We start from the raw sequence: 26,556 nt of genomic DNA, 5'->3' as shown, positions 1-26,556 counted from the left end.
AGACCTTTCAAGAATAGCAGATTTCCATCCCCAAAGGCCATCAGTGACCCAGATTGAATTTTCTCCATCTGGTGGATAATCACTACATTCTTAAAGCACATTTTTATTGAATTCAAATTCCATCATCTGCCATGGCAGGATTTGAACCCAGGTCTGGAACACATTAGTAGTCAATACTAGGTCATCACCTCCTCTAAGTATCTACCCTTCCTGCTATTATATCATGGTGGAGAGGATAATGGTGAGGTCTCCCCTTCTGAGGCTTGGAACTTTGGGATAAGTTATTAAGGCATTAGATAACTGCTGCCACTAATTCAACATTAGCTCCAGGATTTTGTGCACATTTGCATCGACTTGCTTGAGAGATGTGTTTGTGTTCTATCTGCATGTGCAGAGGTGAAGGAGGTACTATTCTGTCATTTTGGTGATGTTTTGGAAGCCTTTATTTAAAAAAACAGGTGAGTGACAGGGTTTAGTGATTGAGTACTGGTGCCTGTGGCTGCATTGTGTCTGTCTTAGTAACGTTACCATGAAATATAGCATTGACTGCAGACAGAGGGCAATCTTTGTGAAGGTCGAGGAGAAAGGTTTGACATCGATGGTCCTACTCATCAGGAGTGTGGGTGGGATGCTCTTCAGAGGGTTAGTGTGGGGTTGATGGGCTGAATGGCCTGCTTTCACACTGCATGGATAATATGATTTGGGCCATTCCCTGCACAACTCATTGCAGGGTTCAAAGTTCACGGTAGTTTGTTGCATCCTCCACAATTCTATAACCATGATGTTGCAGCCATTGGCTTCCAGGAATGTGTTATCTATTTTGGAGAGAGGAAGAGCATCCTGGATGGGCTTATCTAACTGTACGTTCAGTAAACCTTGGCATTAACTGCTTCAGAATTAGTCAGTTTTCACATAGCAGCAGGGGTGATGAGACATGAGTGGCTCTTCCTGAAATGAAGTGGGACAATAACCACCAGAGAGTTTTCCAGCTGGATGGAGTTGGCCACCACGTCAACACTTCAAAGGGTGCACTCTGGGTTCTGCCTGATGCCTGCTAGGGCTTTGCAGCCAATCTCCTTCATATCCCATGACAACGTGACAGAACCTACCCTGGTTAGGCCCATGAACATTGAACAATCATCAGTGAACATCTGACCTTATGATGGATGGATGATCATAGATGAAATAGCTGAAGATGGTTGGACCTAGGACACCACCTTGAGGAACTACTAGGGGCTCTTCAGGAGCAGTGATAGTGTCCCTTTCTCTGAGTAAAGAGGCCTTAGTTCAGGTCTTAGCTGTCCCAGACTTGTGTCAATTTGAAAATTCAAAAACCTGAGGAACTCCTGCAGAGATGTCCTGGATCTGAAGTAACTGACCTCTAATAACCACAAACATTTACCTATGTGGCAGGTATGACTCCAACCAGAAGATTGATTACTCACGAATACTCACTAATTCCAGTTTTGCCAGGGCTCCTTGATGCCACACTCAGTTGAACATGGCCTCTCTTTCAAGGGCTGTTGCTCTCACCTCACTTCGCCTCTGGAATTCGGCTCTTTTAGCCACGTTTGAACCAAGGCTGCAATGAGGTCAGGAACAGAGTGGCCCGAACTGGTTATCAGTAAGCAGGTCATTGCTGAGCAGGTACTGTTTGATGGCACTGTTGATGACACCTTACTGATGATAGAGATGAGACTGATAGGGTAGTCATTGGCCAGGTTGGACTTGTTCTGCTTTTTATGTACAGTACATACGTGTCAAAAAGTGTGGTGCTGGAAAAGCACAGCCAGTCGGGCAGTGTCCGAAGAGCAGGAGAGTCAACGTTTTGAGCAAAAGCTCTTCATCAGGAATGCTTGGGCAATTTTCCACATTGTCAGGTAGTTGCCTGTGCTGTAACTGCACTCGAACAGCATGGCTAGGGGAGTGGCAAGTTTAGATTAGATTAGATTACTTACAGTGTGGAAACAGGCCCTTCGGCCCAACAAGTCCACACCGACCCGCCGAAGCGTAACCCACCCATACCCCTACATTTACCCCTTTTAACCTAACACTACGGGCAATTTAGCATGGCCAATTCACCTGACCCGCACATCTTTGTGACTCTGGGAGGAAACCGGAGCACCCGGAGGAAACCCACGCAGACACGGGGAGAACGTGCAAACTCCACACAGTCAGTCGCCTGAGTCGGGAATTGAACCCGGGTCTCTGGCGTTGTGAGGCAGCAGTGCTAACCACTGTGCCACCGTGCCACCCACAAATCTTCAGCACTACAATGATAATGTGGTCATGGCCCATACAGTCTCTAACCATTTCTTGAAGCATATGGAGCAAATCAAATTGGCTGAAGACTGGTATCTGTGACGCTGGGGACCACTGGAGGAGGCCGAGATAGATCATCCACTCGGCACGTCTGGCTGAAGATTGCTTTAAGTGCTTCAGCCTGATCTTTTACACTGATATGCTGGGCTCCTCCATCATTGAGAATGGGGATATGTGTGCAGCCTCTTCCTCAAGTGAGTTGCCATCCTTCCAGCTTTTGGGATCTCTGATTGGACCTGTCACTCAGGAGTCCCCCTAATTCCACAATTCACAATCAGCCAATGAATCTGGTGGTGATTTTCCTATTGGCTGTCTCTGTAAGAATGCAATGTTCTGGTAACAAACTTCTTTGGTTTCTTCCAGCAGGAGAATTTGCAAGTTCATAATGTTCTGGCCTTTGTGTGCTTCCTGCTTGGTGTTGCTATCATGAGTGACTAATATCATAGTCCTCTCAGATATCTGTGCTCCTGTGTCCCACTTAGTCTCTCCCTCAAAAGAAGAGTTTTTTTTAAAATCCCTCCTCCACAATGGACACCTCACATTTCACATTATTGAGTTTCCTTTGTAATTGATCCTTTACAACGGCACATTTTAATTTCCCTGCATTTTGGCACAAACCTTAACACAATTAGTAATACCCCTCATTTAATATCATCTCCAAATTTCACTATGGTATCTCCAAGTTGCTGAGTCCATACCATGTTTGTCTAGGCTGAACTACAGTGATCTCAGCTAACACTCGCCCTGGTTCTTTAAAGTGCCTCAGACTTGTTGCACCAGTTACGCCATACTCTGGAGTGATGGTAATATAGGGTCTCATACCTGGAGATTTATCCCTGCGACCACCTCAGTGAGTTATGTTCAGTGGGTCCATTCCCAACTTGGAGCTGAACTGAGAGAAATCAGAAACACTCACTCCAGCATTCAAAAGATCCTCACCTGCAGTGGTTTTGAGGACTTCTGTTGTATTCCGCAGACGAACAAAATCAAACTGGTATAGTCTCCAGGATCGTTGGTGTGCGACTTCAATCGAGTACTGTCTCCATCTGTAGGTTATTTCATCTTTTGGATATCCATCTAAAGGTAAAACCCAGCAGTGAGTCGCAATGCATATCTTACCAACTGCCCAGAAATATGTAGATCAGCTCTGTAACCATAGCCCAAAGAAAGAGGTCAGATACAGAGGATAGCTCTGTCTACTCTTTTAAATGAGAAGTAGTTTCCTCTACGCTTCTCAATTAGAATCAAAGGTTCCTCCACGTTGGGGCCAGTTACAGCAGGGTTCAGATGCAGAGTAAATGCAGATGCAGATCCCTCTCCATCAAACATCCCAGGCAAAGGAAAGGGTTCGATATAGAGTGAGAATTCCTCTGCACTGTCCCTATCAAATCCTCTCAGGACAGGGACAGCAGGGATTTGGATACAGAGGAAAGCTTGTTCTACTCAGTCAAACTGAAAGTAAAGCTCCCTCCATACTGTCCCCATCAAACATTCCCAGGGCAGGTACAGCAGAGGGTTTGATAGAGAGTAAAGCACAATCTACACCATCTCCATCAAATTCTCCCACGGCTGGTACACAAAGGGTTAGATACAGAATAAAACACTTTCTACTCTGTCCACATCACCCAGTGTCCTCATAATTCCTTCTTTGATGATGAGGGACTCTCCTTCATTGGCTCCCTTTCCTTTGTTTCTCACCTCTAACCTTCTCATGTCTGGGAATTTCAATCTATTCTTGAGGACATGGGTCCTTATTGCGACTTGTCTCTATCTTCAACCACCTTAATGCCATGACCAGTTATTGCCTTCCCTACACTCTGCTGCACTTTCAACACTCACTAGACTGCGCTATGTAACACTGACCGCTTACGGTACATCTGGTCACTGGATGGCACCAGTGTGCACCTTTCAGTTATGGGTTTTATGGGCCTGATTGACTATACGGTGCACCCGTGTCACTGAGCTATCGTCTAACCCGTGACTGGCTGCTGACCGTGTCACTGATCTATCGTCTAACCCGTGACTAGCTGTTGACTGTCACTGATCTATCGTCTAACCCGTGACTAGCTGTTGACCGTGTTACTGATCTATCGTCTATCCCGTGACTGGCTGCTGACCGTGTCACTGATCTATCGTCTAACCTGTGACTGGCTGCTGACCGTGTCACTGATCTATCGTCTAACCCATGACTAGCTGTTGACTGTCACTGATCTATCGTCTAACCCGTGACTGGCTGCTGACCGTGTCACTGATCTATCGTCTAACCCGTGACTAGCTGTTGACTGTTACTAATCTATTGTCTAACCTGTGACTGGCTGCTGACTGTGTCACTGATCTATCGTCTATCCCGTGACTGGCTGCTGACCGTGTTACTGATCTATCGTCTAACCCGTGACTAGCTGCTGACCGTGTCACTGATCTATCGTGTAACCCGTGACTGGCTGCTGACCGTGTTACTGATCTATCGTCTATCCTGTGACTGGCTGCTGACCGTGTTACTGATCTATCGTCTAACCTGTGACTGGCTGCTGACCGTGTCACTGATCTATTGTCTAACCCGGGACTAGCTGTTGACTGTTACTGATCTATCGTCTAACCTGTAACTGGCTGCTGACCGTGTCACTGATCTATCTTATAACCTGTGACTGGCTGCTGACCGTGTCACTGATCTATCGTCTATCCCGTGACTAGCTGTTGACTGTCACTGATCTATCGTCTAACCTGTAACTGGCTGCTGACCGTGTCACTGATCTATCTTATAACCTGTGTGCCCACTTCAAATGTCCAAATGGGCTGACAACCTGACATGCAGCAAGCTCATGAACAGGGTCCGCTGGTGAAATCTCTGGTTTGGGTAAAATGCAGACTCCTATCTTTTCCCCAGAAGTAAAATTGTTGGTGGTCAGGATGATGATGTTAAAATTGGTCTCCAACCAGTCGAATTAACATGAGTGCCAACTTGCCCAGTTCCATATACTCCCCTGCCCACCACTCCCTTCAGACCCTAACATACACATCCCATTTATTTAGTACTTTACTGAAGGAATTTTCTTATCAACATGTTCAGTGATGTGATGGCACACCTTTAGGCAGGTGCGACTTGAACCCAGGCCTCCAGCCCCAGAGGTATGGGCACCAGCATTGCATCACAAGAACCCCATCATCTATTGAATGATTGAAAAGACAATTAGCCACATTAGGATTACCAATTAGCCACATGTGATGAGAGGTTCATGTATCGGCCAGTGCCTGGGAGAGAAGTTTTCATTGTTTCTATCTGTGTTTGATTGTCTCGGCATTATGCAGCAGTTTGTTCCTATTGTTTTAATTTTTTTCTCTCAGGCTGTCCCTATTCAAATGATGACTGATTTAATAAATAGATCAATTTACATTGTAGTATTTTGATTACACACGGCCAATGAAAGGAAGCAGTGAATGATCAAACTGAACTGGCACTGTGACATTATGTGCTGATTTGGTTTCAGCTCCTGGGTCATTAACCAGCTGTCCTAATTGGATTGGATGCGGCGCTGTGATTTATAATTTGGTTCGAAGTGATTTTGAAAATATTGTCCTTTTGTTCTGTAACCTTCCAATCTGAGGACAGCTCTTGTTGTCGATTCACTGCCCTCCCGCTGGGGAACAACTCGACACTTTGCAGCAGCCATACTGGAACTTGCTTGAGTCAGACAAAAACGAAAAGACTGGATGTCAGAAATCTGAAACAAAAACAGCAAAGTGTGGCACCATCTGTGGAGAGGGGATCTGACAAAGTTCATCAACACTGGAACACCAGGAGATAGTGGAATAACTGGTGATGTCATTGGATTAGTAATCCAGCCTCCCATTCTGGGCAATAACACCAGAGAGTGACGGAGTTAATGTTTCAATCCAAAATGACATTTCTTCAGAACTCAATTCAAAACGTTAACTCTATTTCTCTCTCCACAGATCCTGCCGAGTTTCTCCAGCACTTTCTGCTTTACTTCACATTTCTGGCATGCACAGTAATTTGTTTTAATTTTCATTCCTTGGAGACGTGGGTTTGAATCCCATGGTAACATCTGAATTCAATAAAGATCTGGAATGAAAAGCGAGCCCAGTGGTGACCATTGACAATTGCTGACAAAAAACCCATTGTGTTTTTTAATCGTCTTTAGTGAAGGAAACCTGCATTCTTACCCAGCCTGGCCTATATGGAGCTCCAGATGCACAACAACTGGGTGATCCCTGAGAAGTCGGGATGGGCAATAATTGCTGGTCTAGTCAGAAACAAAATTCCATGGACAAGTGGTGGAAGCAGCCTCTACTTCTCTGAACCATAACTCTGGGGGCAACATGCCAATGTGCTTCATATAGGTCGATAGGTGCCAAATCAGGACCATTACTACACTGCAATATTCCCTCTCCACTGTTTTATCAGGACCCCAACAGTACTGCAAATGTGGCTTCTTGTTGGGAGACTGGCCGCTAGGCAGTTGAATTATGGTAGCACTGGGAAGGGCAGGTTTTGGGTAGTCTTCTTGTGGAGGGGGGGGGAGGTGAGCACTATTTTACACCGTGATAACCCTCACCATGCTTGTCACTTTTATCACCACCGAATAGACAGGCTTTTATGAATGCCTGGGTGTTTCTATCTGGCACTGGGCACCTAACTTAGTGCAGAAGCTGTTTGGCCAGGCATGCTGAGTATCCCCTCAATGAACATCTGAGTGGAGGAAGTTCTCTTTATTCATTAGTGCACAGCAAACAAGGAGGCAACCAATTAGGAGAGTGCTTGACAAAAAGTTACATTGGCAGGCACCGCAGTGACAGGGTGGGGGCTGGGGCCTGTGTGTGTGGTTCCCATGCTTGGTTCCTGATAACAATCTCTGTTTCAATGAACAGACTGCTGTAATGATTCTTGAGCCCAGACAGTGGCTATTCTACTGTGAATGCATCACAGATGGTAGTTCTGCTCACACAGTTTTTAAGAATGGTTATCGAAAATATTGGCATTATTCTGGCTCAAAGTGGATCCGGTGGTGGCATTCTTGGTATGAATGAGAAACTGCAATGGTCAAACCCCACTTCAGTGTTGGCTGTGTTTCAGCCAATACACTTTTGCCTCTCTGAGAGGCAGCTACACAAATAAAGCCCACTCCAGGGACTTGAGCACAAACTTTGACACAACAGTGCCGTTGTGAGGGAGTGTAGCACTGTCAAAGGAGATGTCTTTCAAGTGAAACACTAAACTGTGTTGATGATCGTATAGCGCTATTCAAATAAGTTCTCCTCTGTGCCTGACCAATAATTATCCCTCGATTACTGGCCTTCATTTTGTTGCTGGTTGCGGGATTTACAGTGTCCAATTTAGTTGTCTGCTGTGATAGCAACTTTAGAAATACAAGTCATTCCCTCCGTCTTTCTCTGCTAATCGAGCTGCATCAGCTTCACTGTGCCTCAAATTCATTTGCAATCTGAAAGGTATTTTGGAATGGTTCTGAATCTCAATAAGATAAACTATCAATGGGAATCATTCACATGTGATTGCACCTGCAAGTTTATTTATCCATCTGTGTCAGGATTTGTCAGAGTGTTATATTATTCCTCCTTATAAATCGTCTTTTGCCAGAGGGTAGTTAATCTGTGGAACCCATTGCCGCAGAAGATTGTGGAGGCAAAGTCATTGATTGCATTCAAGACTGAGGTAGATAGGTTTTTGATTAGTAAGGGATCAAGAATTGTAGGGAGAAGGTGGGAAAATGGAGTTGAGAAATATATCAGACAAGGTTGAATGGCCTAATTCTGCTCCTGTATCTTATAGTTTTCTCTACATCTATCTGAGCATCAAATTAAGCTGAGTTAATAAAGGTGCAATTGATCTTGGGAGGTGTTGTGGTGCAGGAAGAGTGGGAAGTGAAATGGCCGAGATATGAATCACCCACCTGTCTTAGCATCCAGAACAATTTCCCTTTGTTTTGACTGTTGGGCATAACTTGCATTGTCAACTCTCAATCATTTCAAGCTGAGTTCACCCCAACAACAATCTCCAACCTTGTTCTGCCAATCCAAGTGCCTCAGTATCTTCTAAACGTGCTCACAGGACCTGGAATTAGTCACTCCCCAGCTGGTGAGGATGGCTGATTATGTCTCTCCAACCCAAAAGAATCCATTGTAGTTTTCGAAGATGGGAGCAGCCCTGATTATTGTGCCTCAGTTAGTGAAATGAGGCTGTCTCACCTCTGGATGAGGGCCTCTGAAACTCATCACAGCGAGTACAGCTAATGGTCCTGACTGACAAGTATGAGTTATACAGTAACTGTCTCATTAATGTTAACTCCCACTCATGAAATATGGGATACAGGAGATTTGGCTATCTGGATTCAGAATTGGCTGGCTAACAGAAGGCAGAGAGTGGTTGTAGATGGAAAGTATTCTGCCTGGAGGACAGTGTTGAGTGGGGTCCTGCAGGGCTCTGTACTTGGGCCTCTGCTCTTTGTAGTTTTTATAAATGACTTGGATGAGGAGGTTGAGGGGTGGGATTAATAAATTTGCAGATGACACAAAGGTTGGAGGAGTTGTCGATAGTATCGTGGGCTACTGCAGGCTGCAGCGCAACATAGACAGGATGCAGAGCTGGGCTGAGAAATGGCAGATGGAGTTCAACCTGGATAAAAGTGATGCATTTTGGAAGGTCAAACTCGAATGCTGAATATAGGATTAAAAACAGGATTCTTGGCAGAGTGGAGGGACAGAGGGATCTGGGTGTGTAAGTACATAGATCCCTCAAAGTTGCCACCCAAGCGCATAGGGTTAAGTAAGAATATGGTGTCTTGGCTTTCATTAACAGGAAGATCGAGTTTAAGAGTCGTGAGTTTTTGCTACAGCTCTATAAGCCCCTTGTGAGACCGCACTTGGAAAATTGTGTCCAGTTGTGGTCGCCCTATTATAGGAAAGATACAAAGGCTTTGGAGAGGGTGCAAAGAAGGTTTACCAGGATACTGCCTGGAGACCTTGCCTTATGAAGAAAGATTAAAAAAACTCGGACTTTTCTCTCTTTTGAGAAGGAGGAAGAGAGGAGACCTGATCGAGGTATACAAGATAATGAGAGGAATAGAAGAGTCAATAGCCAGAGACTCTTCCCCAGGGCAGGATTGATAGGTACGAGGGGTCATAGTTTTAAGATATTAGGGGAAAGGTATAGAGGACACATCAAAGGTAGATTCTTTACGCAGAGAGTTGTGAATGCATGGAATGCGTTGCCAGCAGTGGTGGTGAAAGCAGAGTCATTAGGGACATTCAAGCGACTGTTGGATAGGCACATGGATAGCAGTGAGTTGAGGGGTGTGTAGGTTAAGTTATTATGTTTTACATTAGGATTAAACCTTGGCACAACATCGTAGGCCAAAGGGCCTGTTCTGTGCTGTAATTTTCTATGTTCTATGACAGCAACACTGGCTCAGACATAATGCTCTCACCTCTGAGGAGGGAGGTTGTGGGTTTGATTTCAAATCCAGGCAGTTTTGGTGGTCAGAAATCCAAGCTTCTGAACACAGACTGATATCCAGAAGGTACACAGTTGAGCCCATATCACCCCAACCAGAAGTAGCTTGCACCTGTCCTGTACAGGGAGGGTGGCATTGGCTGATGACTTGGCTACAGGGGTAAAAAACCCAAGTCACCATCCTGCTGATTAGAGAGTAATGGCATCTGAGCAGAATCCAACCGGCATTCTGACTTTAATTCAAGAACTAATCAAAAAGTCAATGTTTCACTCACAGCAGAGATAGAAAACTCAACAGTTAATGACTAGAGGCCAGGTGCTAGGACTGAGAATGAGGCTTTGAATGAGTTGCATCACAGACTTACAACTGGAGAAGGTGAGAGGACAGGACTGCTCATCCATGGGAAAGTTCTGCAGATACAGCTGGCATTCCGCCTCGATTGTGAGCCTGTAAAATGGAAAATAAACTCATCTCCATCAAGCATACTACTACTTCTAGAAAGCATTTTCTTCAAGTAAAGATTGGGAAGATTGAAGTCGTTCTCTTTGATTTCCTTCCTTAGCCACTGTTCCTCTCTCAATCATGGGCTCGTTTCACATCCTCACCATTACCCAAAGCCTTATTTTTCTACCTCTGTAACCTTTCCAATCTCTGCCCTATCTCAGTCTTTAGCTGCTGAAACCATCATCAATACCTTTATTACCTCCATGTTAGAGCATTGTGGTATTCTGCAGGTCAGCTGCCCATAGTTTCATAACCTTTGGTTCAACCAAAATTCTGCTGCCCAAGTTCAACTTCACCTCATGGTATAATCACCACAGTGTTAATCCAGAGACCGAGGTAATGTTCTAGGGACTTGGGTTCGAATCCTTCCATGGCAGAATGTGAATTTTTAAAAAAATCAGGAATTGAGAGTCTCATGATATCATGGTTGGTTGTCAGAGAATCCATCTGATTCACTGTCATTCAGGAAAGGAATCTTCCATCCTTACCTGGTCCAATCTACATGTGACTCTACATCCACAGCAATGTACTTGATTCTTATTGGCCTCTGGGTAATTAAGACTGAGCAGTAAAATTGGCCTAGCCAGTGATGCCCACATCTGGTGAAAGAAGAAGTCCTATTCTCCCATTAACTCTTTGCTACAAAATTGCTTCACTTTAAGTACTTCAATAGAATCCCTACAGTACTGTTAAAGACCATTTGGCCCATTAAGTCTGCACTCTCCCTCCCTCCTACCCTATCCCCGTTACTCCGCATTTAGCCACTGTTAATCCAACATGCCTGCATATCACTAGGCAATTTAGCATGGCCAATCCACTTAACCTGCATATCTTCAGAGGAAACTGGAGCACCCGGAGGAAACCCAGACAAATCTGTATGGTTGCTCAGAGGTTAGCTCAGTGGTCAGCGCCAGGGACCTGGGTTCAATTCCTGGTGACTGTGTAGAGTTTGCATGGTCACCCCATGTCTGCGTTGGTTTCCTTCAGATGCTCCAGTTTCCTCCCACTGTCTAAAGATGTACAGGTTAGGTGGATTAGCCATGCTAAGTTGCCCCATAGTGTGCAGGCTAGGTGGGTTAGCCATGGGAAATGCAGGGTTACAGGGATAGAGTCGGGGGATGGGATGCTTGATGAGAGAGTCAGTGTGGATTGATGAGCTGAATGGCCTGCTTCCGCACTGTAGGGGATTCAATGACTCAATGTGCAAACTCTACATAGACAGTTACCCAAGGCTGGAGTCGAACCTGGGTCCCTGGCACTGACAGGCAGCAGGGCTAAACACTGAGCCACATGCTGCCCTGTTCTTCTATTTAAATCCCTCTGTTCTGACGTCTCCTCAATCGCTAAAGCCCTCCAATATAATCTGCATTTATCTCTGCTTTTAACTGCTCCATTGGTGGCCTTCAGTTGCCTTTGGCCTGAGCTCTGGATTCCCCTCTCTACACCTCTCTACCTTTCTCTCCTACTTCAAGATGTTTCTTAAACCTTAATTCTTTGAACAAATTTTTCATTGTCTATTTTGTTATTGACTTATATGATTCATGTTGAAGTTGGGACTATGTGATACTCAGTCAGATCTGATGCACGATGATAAATGGACCCACCGATGTTTCAGACCTTGAACAATTTTATATTGATATTGATATTAGGAAAAATTAATTAGAGAAAGAATGTTGAAATAATTTCTTGCCTTAAATGTTCTTCTGACTTCCTTCTGTTGAACTCTGGTAATTTCCCAATCACATGGAGGAGGTTTCTGCTGCATTCCTTATTAATTTCAATGTCATAATGGCAGAAAGCTGAAGTAAATTCTCAGGCCTTTCTTTCATGACTAAAAATATCAACCTCTTTTCGGAGACAGGCCTGACCACATCCAGTTATTGAATAAGTCTAACTTGATACAAGCCTAGTTTAATTTGCAGTTAACATTAAATTGAAATCTGCAGATTACATTCTGTAGTTGCCAATCTTAAGCAGGATTTTAACAAGAGTTCCAGTGAAAGAGCAGCTTATTTAAGAACAAATAGATCCACATTAAGAGAGTCATACAGCTTTTTTATATTCGGAGTAGATCAAACTAGCCAACTGTGTGCGATTTAGCACTTAACATAGAAAAATAGGAGCAAGAGTAGGCCATTTGGCTTCTCAAGCCTGCTCTGCCATTCAATGTGACTTAAGTGCAATTATGTCACAGTTAAGCGACTAAATTAGATAAGGGGAAGAGGAGAAACAGGTGTTCTGGTACTTTGACTTTTCATAAACTTTTTAACATTTCAAAATTTATTCTTAAATTGCTATAGATGAAGAAGCTAGTTATTTAGCAAGTATCTGGAAGTGACTAAGGTCTACTTTATTCCTAAAACTCAAAATAACACAGCAACTGGTGGAAAGGTTAATAAAGTATATACAAAAATGCCTAAGTACAACATTGAATGAAATAATTAAGCAACTCTTAGATCACATTAAGAACGGCTGAACAGATGATGTGTCACAGTTACAGCATGTTGATGGGTAAAAGTTTCCTGATGAAGACCTTATGCCCGAAACATCAATTCTCCTGCTCATTGGATGCTGCATGATCCTGCTGTGCTTTTCTAGCACCACACTCTTGACTCTGATCTCCGGCATCTGCAGTCCTCATTTTCTTCTGTGGATAAGAGTTTCACCCAGAATGTACATGCTTGTGGCAAGGATTGAAAATGGATCAGATTCAACTCAGAGGTTTGAGCTAGAGACCAATATGCAGACCTTTATGGAGGGGACTTTTATTGAGGGGAAAGTTACCTTTATTCTTTTTACCACGTCACAGTAATATTGCTTAGAGTTGGATCACCTAATTTGGTGTGTGCTGGGAAAGGACAGTGTACTTGTCAATCCAGAGGGCTGGAGCCTCAGCTTTTGTAGCTGTCTAGCAAGTTTGAAACTGTTTCAGTATTGTGTAAGGTGCCATATCAAAATTTACTGCAGATGATAAAAGGTCATGCAGGTGATAGAATATTACCATGGATGCAACATTTGCTAGTTCACAGGAAGTAGAGAATGGGCATAAGTTTTTTTTAAAAAGATTAACAAGATATAAAGAATGGTGTGGCTCAGGGATCAGTGCTGGAATCGCAATAATTTATGTAAGTGACTTACCATATACAATCGTGTAAAAGTCAAATTTCTTTACACTGTTTTTTAAGGTTAAATTTATGAGGTCAACTATTACACGGATACTACTTTTGAGGGGCTGAAATTCATGCTACAGCCCAAAATACCATATCATTAGCAGAAGCCCAATTGGTCTATAAACAAAGAAAGAAAAGAAACACAACAACTTACTGTAATTCCACAAGTGCAATAGGGGAACTGAGCTTAGCTGAGCTATACACAAAGGGAGGGTGTCACCTGACTCTGACCTGATGCATCTAAAACTTTCTTGCCAAATTCTTCCAATTCTCTCTGTTTTATCACATTTACTGTTGTTTTAGTTTTTTTGAAACTAACATTTTAAGCTTTGATTTCTGATAAGAACAGTTAGCAGACTCTCATGCAGTCTCATCGATCATGATAACCATCAGAAATCAACAGCTGCAGGTAGTTATAGTGATGTAATGCATATATGCCTATCTCAGATGGGAAATTATGGTATGATGAACTTTTCATTACACTAATTATATTAATTATATTGCCCGTTTGATAACAAACTTAAGAAATTCGTAGCCTAATGTTGGTGTGAATTGTACATCGAAAAACACTTATTGGCATGAAAATGAAAATTCATTTCCTCATCTTAACATTTATGTACAGGATAATACCTTGACTCACAAATGCTTATCTGTTATCTGTGAAGAACTAGAGTCAAGTTTTACTTGAGATATATGGAAAATTTCAGATTTATTTGGCCAAAACTGGGGTTCGACATTTACATGAGATCGACTTTTAATCGAGTATATGAAAGGATGGATGATTTAGCTTCCAAATTAAATGATGACACATGCGGGGTAGCAAAAGTAATTGTGAATCAGAGATGAGGAGGCTACAAAAAAAAAGTTATTGACAGGTTAAGTAAATGGGTAATGATCTGTCAAATGGAGTATAATGAGAAAAATATCAAAATGCTCATTTTGGCAGGAGGAATAAACAAAAGGAATATTATCTAAATGATGAGAACTCTAAAATGCAGAGAGATCTGGGTGATCTAGTGCATAAATTACAGAGTGTTAACATGCAGGCACAGCAAGTAATTAAGCTAATCAAATGTAATCATTTTTCCCAAGTGGAATTTAATTAAAAAGTGGGAGGTTATGCTGCAGTCATACAGGATACTGGTGAGATCACAGCTTGTTTTCATAATGTGCTTTTTCGAGAAACTTGGTTAATAGATTTATTTAATTTAAAACTTGATCTGGATAAGGCATTTATTTGGCTCAGTAACTAGGAAATAGTATTTTTATTTTTATTTGTTGTAACCCATGGAGTAGTGGGATTAGAATGATAGTGCACTCCTTCAAGTTCATAGCTTTATAAATACACATATAGACAGAGACATCACTTTTTTAATATTCATTCATGGGATGAGGGCATAACTGGCTAGGTCTGCATTTATTATCCTTCCCCAATTGTCCAGAAAGCAGATAAGAGTCAATCACATTACTGTGGGTCTGGAGCCACATGTAATCCAGACCAGATAAGAATGGAGTTTCATTTCTTAAGTATACTGGTGAATCAGATGTGTTTTTCCAGACAATCGATTCATGGTCATCATTAGACACTTAGTTCCATTCTTTTATTGAATTCAAATTCCACCATCTGCCATGACAGGATTTGAACCTGGATTCCCAGAACATTCCCAGGGTCTCTGGATTAAAAGTACAGCAATAATACCACCAGGGTGTCACTTCCCCTATGGTTAACTCAGTTGGCTGGACAGCTGATCTGCAATCTAGATTAGAGTGGTGCTGGAAAAGCACAGCAGATCAGGCAGCATTCGAGGTGCAGGATTTTCCTGCTCCTCAGATGCTGCCTGACCTGCTGTGCCTTTCCAGCACCACTCTAATCTAGACTCTGGTTTTCAGCATCTGCAGTCCTTGTTTTTACTGAGCTGATCTGCAATGTAGAATGATGCCAGCATTGCAGATTTGATTCCTAAACCAGCTGAAGTTCTTATGAGGACCCTCCTTCTCAACCTCATTCGTCACCTGGGCTGCAATGATTCTCAGGTTAAGCCACCATCTTTGGTCTCTCTGTAATGAGAGAGAAGCCTATGTTTTGGCAACTTGAGCTCCAAAAATATACATGGAAACTTGCTGGAGTTGGAGTGTAAATGTGTTGCTGTCTTCTCTTTGGGGAAACAATGATCTGCAATAGGCCATGAGGTTGGGAGCAGGCATGTGGCAAAGACAAAGGGCTGTCTGAGGAGAGGGGTTTGTGGTGGTGGTGGTGGTGGTGGTGGGGGGGGGCGCGGGGAAGAAAGATGGCTGTTTGAGAGAAGAAGGAAGGGAGGAAGGATTTTTGAGGTAGGGAGTCTGTCTGAGGTGGGGCTGGAGCAGTGGGTAGTCATGTGATGTGATGTCCAGGTCAACAACCTTACCTCAGAGTATAGAGGATCTTGCCATCATTCCAAATTCTCAGTAGTTGATTGGGTGTGGTGATCCAATGAGAATCAGCCCGCTTTGAGTTTCGGAATATGGTATCTGGGATCCAGATGCGCCCCACCATGTTACTGTTCAATGTCAGGACTTTCAGTGTGCTGTTAAAACGCAGCCTTCTGTCATACCATGTTTGTGCGAAGAAGATATCGATGGTGTACTCCTGCAACATAAGACAGTATTTTTTTCATACACAAGACCTCATTTGTAAAATCACCAATCTCAGACTTGTCACAATCTCTTTGGACTCTACGTTCAAGACAATGGTCACTTTATAAGTGTAACTGAGAATCAGGGTGAGAATCTGAGGGTGAGGGAGATAGTTTGCAATTCACCCTGGCGAGTAGGTTTGAAGTGACAGCACCTATAGTAAGATAAACAGGGTCAGGATCAGGGCATTTCACTGTATCTGCCATTGGTTTAACATGCTCAAGAACCCTTCAGCTCAAACAAAAGGTTTTGCCCATTAAATACTGGAAGTATGAACTGGTAACAGTACAATGAGGGAAAGAGGGCACCAAGCACTGGAACAGTGTAAGAACCAGGCCTCTAAAAGAAAATCTGAAGGAATGAGGCTCCACATTGGTAGTAGTCTGTGTTCAGTGCCGAAGAAGTTGACTGTCAGTAATTAGTACTTAACTCCATTATTAAAAAGATATTTAAACATAATGATGTAACTTCACTGTCTGTGGTGAGCTTAATGGATAATTATAGAATCCCTACAGTGTGGAAACAGGCCCTTCAGCCCAACAAGTCCACACTGACCCTCTGAAGAGTAAACCATGCAGATCCATTCCCCCTACTCTATATTTACCCCTGACTAATCCACCCAACCTAACATTCCTCCTGGACACTATGGAAAATTTAGCATGGCCAATTCAACTAAGATGCACATCTTTAGACTGTGGGAGGAAACCGGAGCACCCGGAGGAAGCCCATGCAGACGCAGAGAGATTGTACAAACTCCACACGGACAGTTGCCTGATGCTGGAATCGAACCTGGGTCCCTCGTGCTGTGAGGCAGCAGTATTAACCACTGGGCGACTGTCCTGCTACTAATGGACAAATGTTGAGAATCCCAGATTGAAAGTGGAACTAGCAATGGAACAATGTAACCTGTGAACACTTGAGCTTCAACATCCATTGCCATTTCCTGAAAGATGCTGTGTATTTTACCCATAACTAAAGAAAAGAACAATTATTCTTGTCGTTAAGTGTATAGCAAATTCAGGGTTATTGTTCCAACATCTCAAAAACTGGTGGATTATGGTTGGGTGGGAAAGGTAAAAAGTTTAAATCTGAAATAGAAACCTCATCCATCTCAGATCAGCCTGTTTCTTATGTCAGCAGAGTCTGTGAAAGGTTAGGTCAACTATTTAGTATGTTGTGCATTAAAACCTTTTAAGAAGGTCACCTCCCACTAATTTAGAGGTGATTTATCTTAACCACTGTTGGCAATATTTCCTGTACATGGAATACACAGCAAGTAAAAGAAAGTGAGTAGGACAGGTTTCTACAAGGGAAGTGGTTTTACAGCACTGTCTGAGGGCCAGGAAATTGTTCAGTTTCCCCAAATCACCCACAAATCCCCACCACTGATATCCATCATAATCATTTTGTAAGACCCTCTCAATTATTAAAACTCAACCCCCACAATGACTGGTATAACACTGCTCCCAATCGCTGTGCATGATCTTGCAACACTCCCAACACTATCATCCCCCAAACCTCATATACTCATCCATTCCCTCCTCCAACCTTCCTGATGAAGGGCTGATGCCCAAAACATCGACTCTCCTGCTTATCGAATGCTATCTGACTTTTCCAGCACCACTCTTTATAACTCAGATGTCCACCATCTGAAGTCCTCACTTTCTCCTCCACCAACCTCACAAGCTCCACCTGTGCAGCACAGTATTACTTGCTCCTGGGTCACAACACTGTCTGTGGCTGTCCCTGTACTACAGGGGTCTATGCCTGTCATCATACGAGCTTCAGGGGTTGTTAAACAAAAGTAGAAGTACCTTCCCATTTTAATTGCAGCAAAGGCGAGGAGAATAAGGACTGGGGACTGCCGGGAAAGTAAGCAAACCATTTAAAAAGCTAACTTCGGGAATCGGCGGCCTCCATTTTAATTGCAGCGAGAGAACGAGTACCAGGGAACTGCCGGGAAGGTAAGCAAACCGTTTAAAAAGCTAACTTCGGGAGTCGGCGGCCTCCATTTTAATTGCAGCGAGAGAACGAGTACCAGGGAACTGCCGGGAAGGTAAGCAAACCGTTTAAAAAGCTGATATATTTGGACAGTGGTGGAACCCGAGACACTACCTGTGTAGTGTCTCCCACCCACCCTCCTCCTCTAACTGAAGAAAAAAGGATTCTGTGGTGTGTTGTTAAGGTAAGGACTTTCTGTTCTTTTTTATATTTTCTCATGTGATTGGTTAAAAAAAACTTCTCTTTCGTTTTTCGTAACTTTAGTCTCAACTTAGATAAAGCTTAAGATTAAAAATGGCAGGAGATCCCAGAGCAGTGTTATGGTCCTTTTATTCAATGTGGGAGCTCAGGGACACGGCTGATATCCCTGACTCCTTCACCTGCAGGAAGTGTGTCCAGTTGCAGCTCTTGTTAGACCGCATGACAGCTCTGGAGCTGCGGATGAACTCACTTTGGAGCATACACAATGCTGAAGGGTTCATAGATAGCACATTTAGTGAATTGGTCACACCGCAGATTAGGATTGCTGAGGGAGAAAGGGAATGGGTGACCAAAACACAGAGAAAGAGCAGGAAGGCAGTGAAGGTGTCCCCTGCGGTCATCTCTCTCCAAAACAGGTAGATCGTTTTGGATACTGTTGGGGGAGATGGCTCACCAGGGGAAGGCAGCAGTAGCCAGGTTCATGGCACCATGGCTGGCTTTGCTGTACTGAAGGGCAGGAAAAAGAGTGGAAGGGCTATGGTCACAGAGGATCCAATTGTAAGGGGCATAGATAGGTGGGTCTGTGGTCAAAAATGAGACTCCCAAATGGCATGTTGCCTCCCAGATGCACGAGTCAGGGATGTCTCAGATCGATTGCAGGAAATTCTCAAGGGCGGGTGAATAACCAGTTGTCGTGGAGCATATAGACACCAATGATTAGATTAGATTAGATTACATTACATTACAGTGTGGAAACAGGCCCTTCGGCCCAACAAGTCCACACCGATCCGCCGAAGCGCAACCCACCCATACGCCTATATTTACCCCTTACCTACTACTATGGGCAATTTAGCATGGCCAATTCACCTGACCTGCACATCTTTGGACTGTGGGGGGAAACCGGAGCACCCGGAGGAATCCCACACAGACATGGGGAGAACGTGCAAACTCCACACAGTCAGTCGCCTGAGGCGGGAATTGAACCCGGGTCTCAGGCGCTGTGAGGCAGCAGTGCTAACTGCTGTGCCACCGTGCCGCCTACTTCTCACGGTAAAAAAACAGGATGAGGTCCTACACAAAGAATTCAGGGAGTTAGGAACCAAGTTAAAGAGTAGGACCTCAGAGGTAGTAATCCCAGGATTGTTACCAGTGCCACTTGCTAGTCAGAGTAGGAATAGTGGAATATTCAGGATGAATGCGTGGCTTGAGAGATGGCACAGAAGGAAGGGGTTCAGATCTTTGGGACATTGGGACCAATTCTGGGGGAGGTGGGACTATTACAAGTTGGATGGTCTACATCTGGGCCAGACTGAACCAATGTCCTTGGGGGTGCTTTTGCTAACGCAGTTAGGGATGGTTTAAACTAACGTGGCAGGGGAGTGGGAACCAAATGAGGAGGTTAATGGACAATAAGGAGGTAGTAACTAAAGCCTGTAAGGAACTAGATAACAAAGTCAGAGTGACTAAGGAGAAGAGTAGGAAGGAAGTGGAGGATGAACGCAGAGGGACTGGTGGTCTGAGGTGCATTTGTTTTAATGTGAGAAGTATAGAAGGTAAAGGAGATGAACTTAGGGCTTGGATTAATTCCTGGGAGTATGATGTTATTGCTATTACTGAGACTTGGTTGAGGGGACATGATTGGCAACTAATTATCTGAGGATATAGATGCTTCAGGCAGGATAGAGAGGGAGGTAAAAAGGGGTTGCATTACTGGTCAGAGAGGATAACACAGCTGTGCTGAAGGATGGCACTATGGAGGACTCAAGCAATGAGGCAATATGGGCAGACCTCAGATATAGGAAGGGTGCGGTAACAATGTTGGGGCTGTACTACAGGCCTCTCAACAGCGAACGTGAGATAAAGGTACAAATCTGTAAACAGATTCTGGAAAAATGTAGGAGCAACAGGGTGGTGGTGATAGGAGATTTTAATTTTCCCAACAATGACTTGAATTCACTTCGTGTTAGCGGTCTGAATGGAGCAGAATTTTTAAGGACCACCCAGGAGGGTTTTCTAGAGCAGTATGTAAGTAGTCCAACTCAGGAAGGGGCCATACTGAACTTGGTGTTGGGGAATGAGCCCGGCCAGGTGATTGAAGTTTAAGTAGGGGATTACTTTGGGAATAGTGATCACAATTCTATAAGTTTTAGAATACTCATGGACAAAGACGAAAGCGGTCCTAAAGGCAAAGCGGAAGGCCAACGATACCAACATTTGGCAGGAGCTGGGGAATGAAGATCGGGAGCAGCTGTTTGAAGGTAAATCCACATTTGATAAGTGGGAGGCTTTCAAAGAGAAGTTGATTTCGAGTTCAGGAGAGATATGTTCCTGTGAAAATGAGGGATAGAAATGGCAAGATTAAGGAATCATGGATGACAGGTAAAATTATGAGACTAGCTAAGAGGAAAAAGCATGCATACAAAAGATCTGGGTGACTGTAGATAGATGTAGCTTTAGATGAATACCGAGAATGTAGGACCAATCTGAAACGAGGAATTAAGAGGGCTAAAAGGGGTCATGAGATATCCTTAGCGAGCAGGATGAAAGAAAACCTCAAAGCCTTTTATTTATATATAAGGAGCAAAAGGGTAACTACGGAAAGGGTTGGCCCACTCAAGGACAAAGGAGGAAAATTATGCGTGGAGTCAGAGTAAATGGGTGAGATTCTTAATGAGTACTTTGCATCGGTATTCACCGAGGAGAGGAATATGACGGATGCTGAGGTTAAGGATAGATCTTTGATTACTCTCGGTCAAGTTGGCATAAGGAGGGTGGAAGTGTTGGGTATTCCAAAAGGCATTAAAATGGACAAGTCCCCAGGTCTGGTGGCACAGTGGTTAGCACTGCTGCCTCACAGCGCCAGAACCCCGGGTTCATTTCCTGCCTCAGGCGACTGACTGTGTGGAGTTTGCACGTTCTCCCCGTGTCTGCGTGGGTCTTCTCTGGATGGTCCGGTTTCCTCCCACAGTCGAAAAATGTGCAGGTCAGGTGAATTGGCCATGCTAAATTGCCCGTAGTGTTAGGTAGGGGGTAAATGCAGGGGCATGGGTGGGTTGCGCTTAGGCGGGTCGGTGTGGACTTGTTGGGCCGAAGGGCCTGTTTCCACACTGTACGCAATCTAATCTAATCTAAGGATCTGTCCCAGGTGACAGAGGGAAGCAAGAGAGGAAATAGCAACATATCTTTATAGCATCCTTGAAAACAAGGGAGGTTCCCAGAAGACTGGAGAATTGCAAATGTTGTCCCCTTGTTGAAGAAGAGTAGCAGAGATAATCCAGAGACCTGTTACCAGATGTCAGCGATAGGGAAGCTACTGGAGAAAATACTAAGCGATAGGATATGTACCCATTTGGAAGCAAATGGGCTTATCAGTGATAGTCAGCATGGTTTTGTGCAGGGAAGGTCATGTCTTACAAACCTATTAGAATTCTTTGAAAAGGTGACAAAGTTGATTGATGACGGAAGGGATGTGGATGTCATATACATGGACTTCAATAAGGCGTTTGGTAAGGTTCCTCATGATAGACTGATGAAGAAGGTGAAGTCGCATGGGGTCCAGGGTGTTCTAGCTAGATGGATAGAGAACTGGTTGGGCACAAGAACCCAGCGAGTAGTCGTGGAAGGGAGCTTCTCAAAATGGAGTCTGTGACCAGTGGTGTTCCACAGGGATCCATGCTGTGGCCAGAGTTGAAGGATCTGAGCTACACGGAGAGGCTGAACAGGCTAGGGCTGTTTTCCCTGGAGCATCGGACGCTCAGGGGTGACCTTATAGAGGTTTACAAAATTATGAGGGGCATGGATAGGATATTGGAGGGATATGGGCCAGGTACTGGCAGGTGGGACTAGATTGGGTTGGGATATCTGGTCGGCATGGACGGGTTGGACCGAAGGGTCTGTTTCCATGCTGTGCATTTCTATGACTCTATGACTCTATGACCACTGTTGTTTGTGGTATTCATAAACGATTTGGAAGAAGGTGTAGGTTGCCTCATTAGCAAGTTTGCAGATGACCCTAAGATTGGTGGGATAGCAGATAGTGAAAGAGACTGTCAGAGAATAGAGCAGAATATAGATAGATTGGAGAGGTAGGCAGAGAAATGGCAGATGGAGTTCAATCTGGACAAATGCAAGGTGACACATTTTGGAAGATGCATTTCTAAAGCAAACTATACAGTAAATGGAAAAGTCCTGGGGAAAGTTGATGTACAGAGAGATCTGGGTGTTCAGGTCCATTGTTCCCTGAAGGTGGCAATGCAGGTCAATAGAGTGATCAAGACTGCCTTGAGTAGAGACTTGCCAACTCTAGTACTCTACTATTGAGTACTAGAGTTGGCAGGTCATGTTACATTGTATAACCAAAGTCATTGTATAAGACTTTGGTTCGGCTACATTTGGAATACTACATACAGTTCTGGTCACTACATTATCAAAAGGATGTGGATGCTTTAGAGAGGGTTCAGTGGAGTTTCACCAGGATGTTGCCAGGTATGGATGGTGTTAACTATGAGGAGGGATTGAGTAGATTAGGGTTATTTTAATTGGAAATACACTGCGCTGTATTCTTCTATGTTGGAAGGCGGGGGGGGGGGGGGGAGCCTGATTGAGGCCGACAAAATCCTGAAAGGTGTAGACAGGGTGGATAGCAAGAAGCTTTGTCCCAGAGTGGAGGACACAATTACTTGGGGTAATGAGTTCAAGTGAGAGGGGAAGAATTTAGGTGAGATATATGTGGAAAGGTCTTCATACAGAGATTGGTGGGTACCTGGGATGTGCTGCCAGCGGAGGTGGTAGAGGCGGGCACAATAGTGTCATTTACGATGGATCTGGACAAATACATGAATGGGCAGGGAGCAAAGGGATACAGATCCTTAGAAAATAGGCGAGAGGTTTAGATGGAGGATCTGGATCGGCACAGATTTGGAGGGCTGAAAAGCCTGTTCCTGTGCTGTAATTTTCTTTGTTCTTTTTTCATGCATAATCATTTGGGGAAAGGGGAGGTTCAGACTATTGCTATATGGGGGAGGGAAGTTTGGACTGTAGGTGTGTGAGAAAGGGAGGTTTGGACTGTAGTTATGGGGATGATTGGGACTGGAGTTGTGTGGGGAAGGGCGATTGGGACAGTAGCTGTGCGGAGAAGGGAGATTGGGACAGTAGCTGTGCGGGGAAGGGAGATTGGGACTGTAGCTGTGCGGGGAAGGGAGACTGGGACAGTAGCTGTGCGGGGAAGGGAGATTGGGACAGTAGCTGTGCGGGGAAGGGAGACTGGGACAGTAGCTGTGTGGGGAAGGGAGATTGGGACTGTAGCTGTGCGGGGAAGGAGATTGGGACAGTAGCTGTGCGGGGAAGGGAGACTGGACTGTAGCTGTGTTGGAGAGGGAGATTGGGACTGTAGCTGTGTGGGGAAGGGAGATTGGGACTGTAGCTGTGTGGGAGAGGGAGATTGGGACTGTAGCTCTGTGGGAGAGGGCGATTGGGACTGTAGCTGTGGGAGAGGGAGATTAGGACCGTAACTGTGTGGGAGAGGGAGATTAGGACTAGCTGTGTGAGAGAGGGAGATTGGAACTGTAACTGTGTGGGAGAGGGAGATTGGGATGGTAACTGTGTGGGGGAGGGAGATTGGGACTATAACTGTTGGAGAGGGAGATTGGGACTGTAGCTATGTGGCAGAGGGAGATTGGGACTGTAACTGTGTGGGAGAGGGAGATTGGGATTGTAGCTGTGTAGGAGAGAGAGATTGGGACTGTAGCTGTGTGGGAGAGGGAGATTGGGACCGTAACTGTGTGGGGGAGGGAGATTGGGACTGTAGCTGTGTGGGAGAGGGAGATTGGGACTGTAGCTCTGTGGGAGAGGGCGATTGGGACTGTAGCTGTGGGAGAGGGAGATTAGGACTGTAACTGTGTGGGAGAGGGAGATTAGGACTAGCTGTGTGAGAGAGGGAGATTGGAACTGTAACTGTGTGGGAGAGGGAGATTGGGATGGTAACTGTGTGGGGGTGGGAGATTGGGACTATAACTGTTGGAGAGGGAGATTGGGACTGTAGCTATGTGGCAGAGTGGAGAGGGAGATTGGGACTGTAGCTATGTGGCAGAGGGAGATTGGGACTGTAACTGTGTGGGAGAGGGAGATTGGGACTGTAGCTGTGTGGGAGAGGGAGATTGGAACTGTAACTGTGTGGCAGAGGGAGATTAGGACTGTAGCTGTGTGGGAGAGGGAGTTTGGGACTGTAGCTGTGTGTGAGAGGGAAATTGGGCCTGTAAGTCCGTGGGAGAGGGAGATTGGGACTGTAACTGTGTGGGGGAGGGAGATTGGGACTATAGTTGTGTGGGAGAGAGAAATTGGGAGTGAAACTGTGTGGAAGAGGGAGATTGGGACTGTAGCTGTTTGGGAGAGGGAGATTGGGACTGTAGCTGTGTGGGAGAGGGAGATTGGGACTATAGCTGTGTGGGAGAGGGAGATTGTGCCTGTAGGTGTGTGGGAGAGGGAGCTTGGGACTGTAGCTGTGTGGAGGAGGGAGATTGGGACTGTAACTGTGTGGGGGAGGGAGATTGCGACTGTAGCTGCGTGGGAAAGGGAAATTGGGACAGTAGTTGTGCGGGAGTGAGAGATTGGGACTGTAACTGTGTGGGAGAGGGAGATTGGGATTGTAGCTGTGTAGGAGAGAGAGATTGGGACTGTAGCTGTGTGGGAGAGGGAGATTGGGACTGTTGCTGTGTGGGAGAGTGAGATTGCGTAGCTGTGTGGAAGAGGGAGATTGGGACTGTTGCTGTGTGGGAGAGGGAGATTGCGACAGTAGCTGTGGGAGAGGGAGATTGGGACTGTAGCTGTGGGAGACGGAGATTGGGACTGTAGCTGTGTGGAAGAGGGAGATTGGGACTGTTGCTGTGTGGGAGAGGGAATTTTGGACAGTAGCTGTGTGGGAGAGGGAGATTGGGACTGTAACTGTGTGGGAGAGGGAGATTGGCACTGGGTGGGGGGGGGGGGTTGGGAGTAGGGGAGGGAGATTGGGACTGTAACTGTGTGGGGGAGGGAGATTGGGACTGTAACTGTGTGGGGGAGGGAGATTGGGACTGTAACTGTGTGGGGGAGGGAGATTGGGACTGTAACTGTGTGGGGGAGGGAGATTGGGACTGTAACTGTGTGGGGGAGGGAGATTGGGACTGTAACTGTGTGGGGGAGGGAGATTGGGACTGTAACTGTGTGGGGGAGGGAGATTGGGACTGTAACTGTGTGGGGGAGGGAGATTGGGACTGTAACTGTGTGGGGGAGGGAGATTGGGACTGTAACTGTGTGGGGGAGGGAGATTGCGACTGTAGCTGCGTGGGAAAGGGAAATTGGGACAGTAGTTGTGCGGGAGTGAGAGATTGGGACTGTAACTGTGTGGGAGAGGGAGATTGGGACTGTAGCTCTGTGGGAGAGGGCGATTGGGACTGTAGCTGTGGGAGAGGGAGATTAGGACCGTAACTGTGTGGGCGAGGGAGATGGACTGTAACTGTGTGGGAGAGGGAGATTGGGACTGTAACTGTGTGGTAGAGGGTGATTGGGACTGAGATTGTGGGAGAGGGAGATTGGGACTGTAGCTGTTGGAGAGGGAGATTGAGACTGTAGCTGTGTGGGAGAGGGAGATTGGGACTGTAACTGTGTGGGAGAGGGAGATTGGGACTGTAACTGTGCGGGGAGGGAGATTGGGACTGTAGCTGTGGGAGAGGGTTGGCTCAGAGTGTCCCTGTATTAGATTAGATTAGATTAGATTACAGTGTGGAAACAGGCCCTTCGGCCCAACAAGTCCACACTGACCCGCCGAAGCGCAACCCACCCATACCCCTACATTTACCCCTTACCTAACACTACGGGCAACTTAGCATGGCTAATTCACCTGACCTGCACATCTTTGGACTGTGGGAGGAAACCGGAGCACCCGGAGGAAACCCACGCAGACACGGGGAGAACGTGCAAACTCCACACAGTCAGTCGCCTGAGTCGGGAATTGAACCCGGGTCTCTGGCGCTGTGAGGCAGCAGTGCTAACCACTGTGCCACCGTGCCGCGAAACTGTGCAAGTTTCTCACAGTCCCTCTCACTGAATTCCATACAATTGTTCTCCTTTTCCGGGGTGAAAACTGAAGAGAAGTCTTTTCAATGTCCTGCAGCTTCAACACAGGTTGCCTCCTTGGTCCCCAATAGGCCTCACTCAGTCCGTGG

At 45.3% G+C, this 26,556-nt stretch overlaps 1 protein-coding gene across 2 annotated transcripts in view; it reads right to left on the bottom strand.

The window, feature by feature from the left end:
• LOC122557047 (gamma-aminobutyric acid receptor subunit gamma-4-like) overlaps positions 1–26,556 on the bottom strand; it is a 236,879-nt gene that overhangs the window by 39,220 nt on the left and 171,103 nt on the right. For both annotated transcript variants that reach the window (XM_043704289.1, XM_043704290.1), the window contains exons 4-6: positions 15,889–16,109; positions 10,174–10,256; positions 3,262–3,399 (exon numbers count right to left, since the gene is read on the bottom strand). In XM_043704289.1, the coding sequence (XP_043560224.1) occupies positions 3,262–3,399; positions 10,174–10,256; positions 15,889–16,109 (442 nt within the window). The remainder of the gene's footprint in view (positions 1–3,261; positions 3,400–10,173; positions 10,257–15,888; positions 16,110–26,556) is intronic.

Source organism: Chiloscyllium plagiosum, chromosome 15 (genome assembly GCF_004010195.1).
Source record: "Chiloscyllium plagiosum isolate BGI_BamShark_2017 chromosome 15, ASM401019v2, whole genome shotgun sequence".
NCBI classification, from domain to species: domain Eukaryota; kingdom Metazoa; phylum Chordata; class Chondrichthyes; order Orectolobiformes; family Hemiscylliidae; genus Chiloscyllium; species Chiloscyllium plagiosum.
The sequence above is the reverse complement of the archived record's forward strand: the minus strand, read 5'-3'. Positions and strand labels throughout refer to the sequence as shown.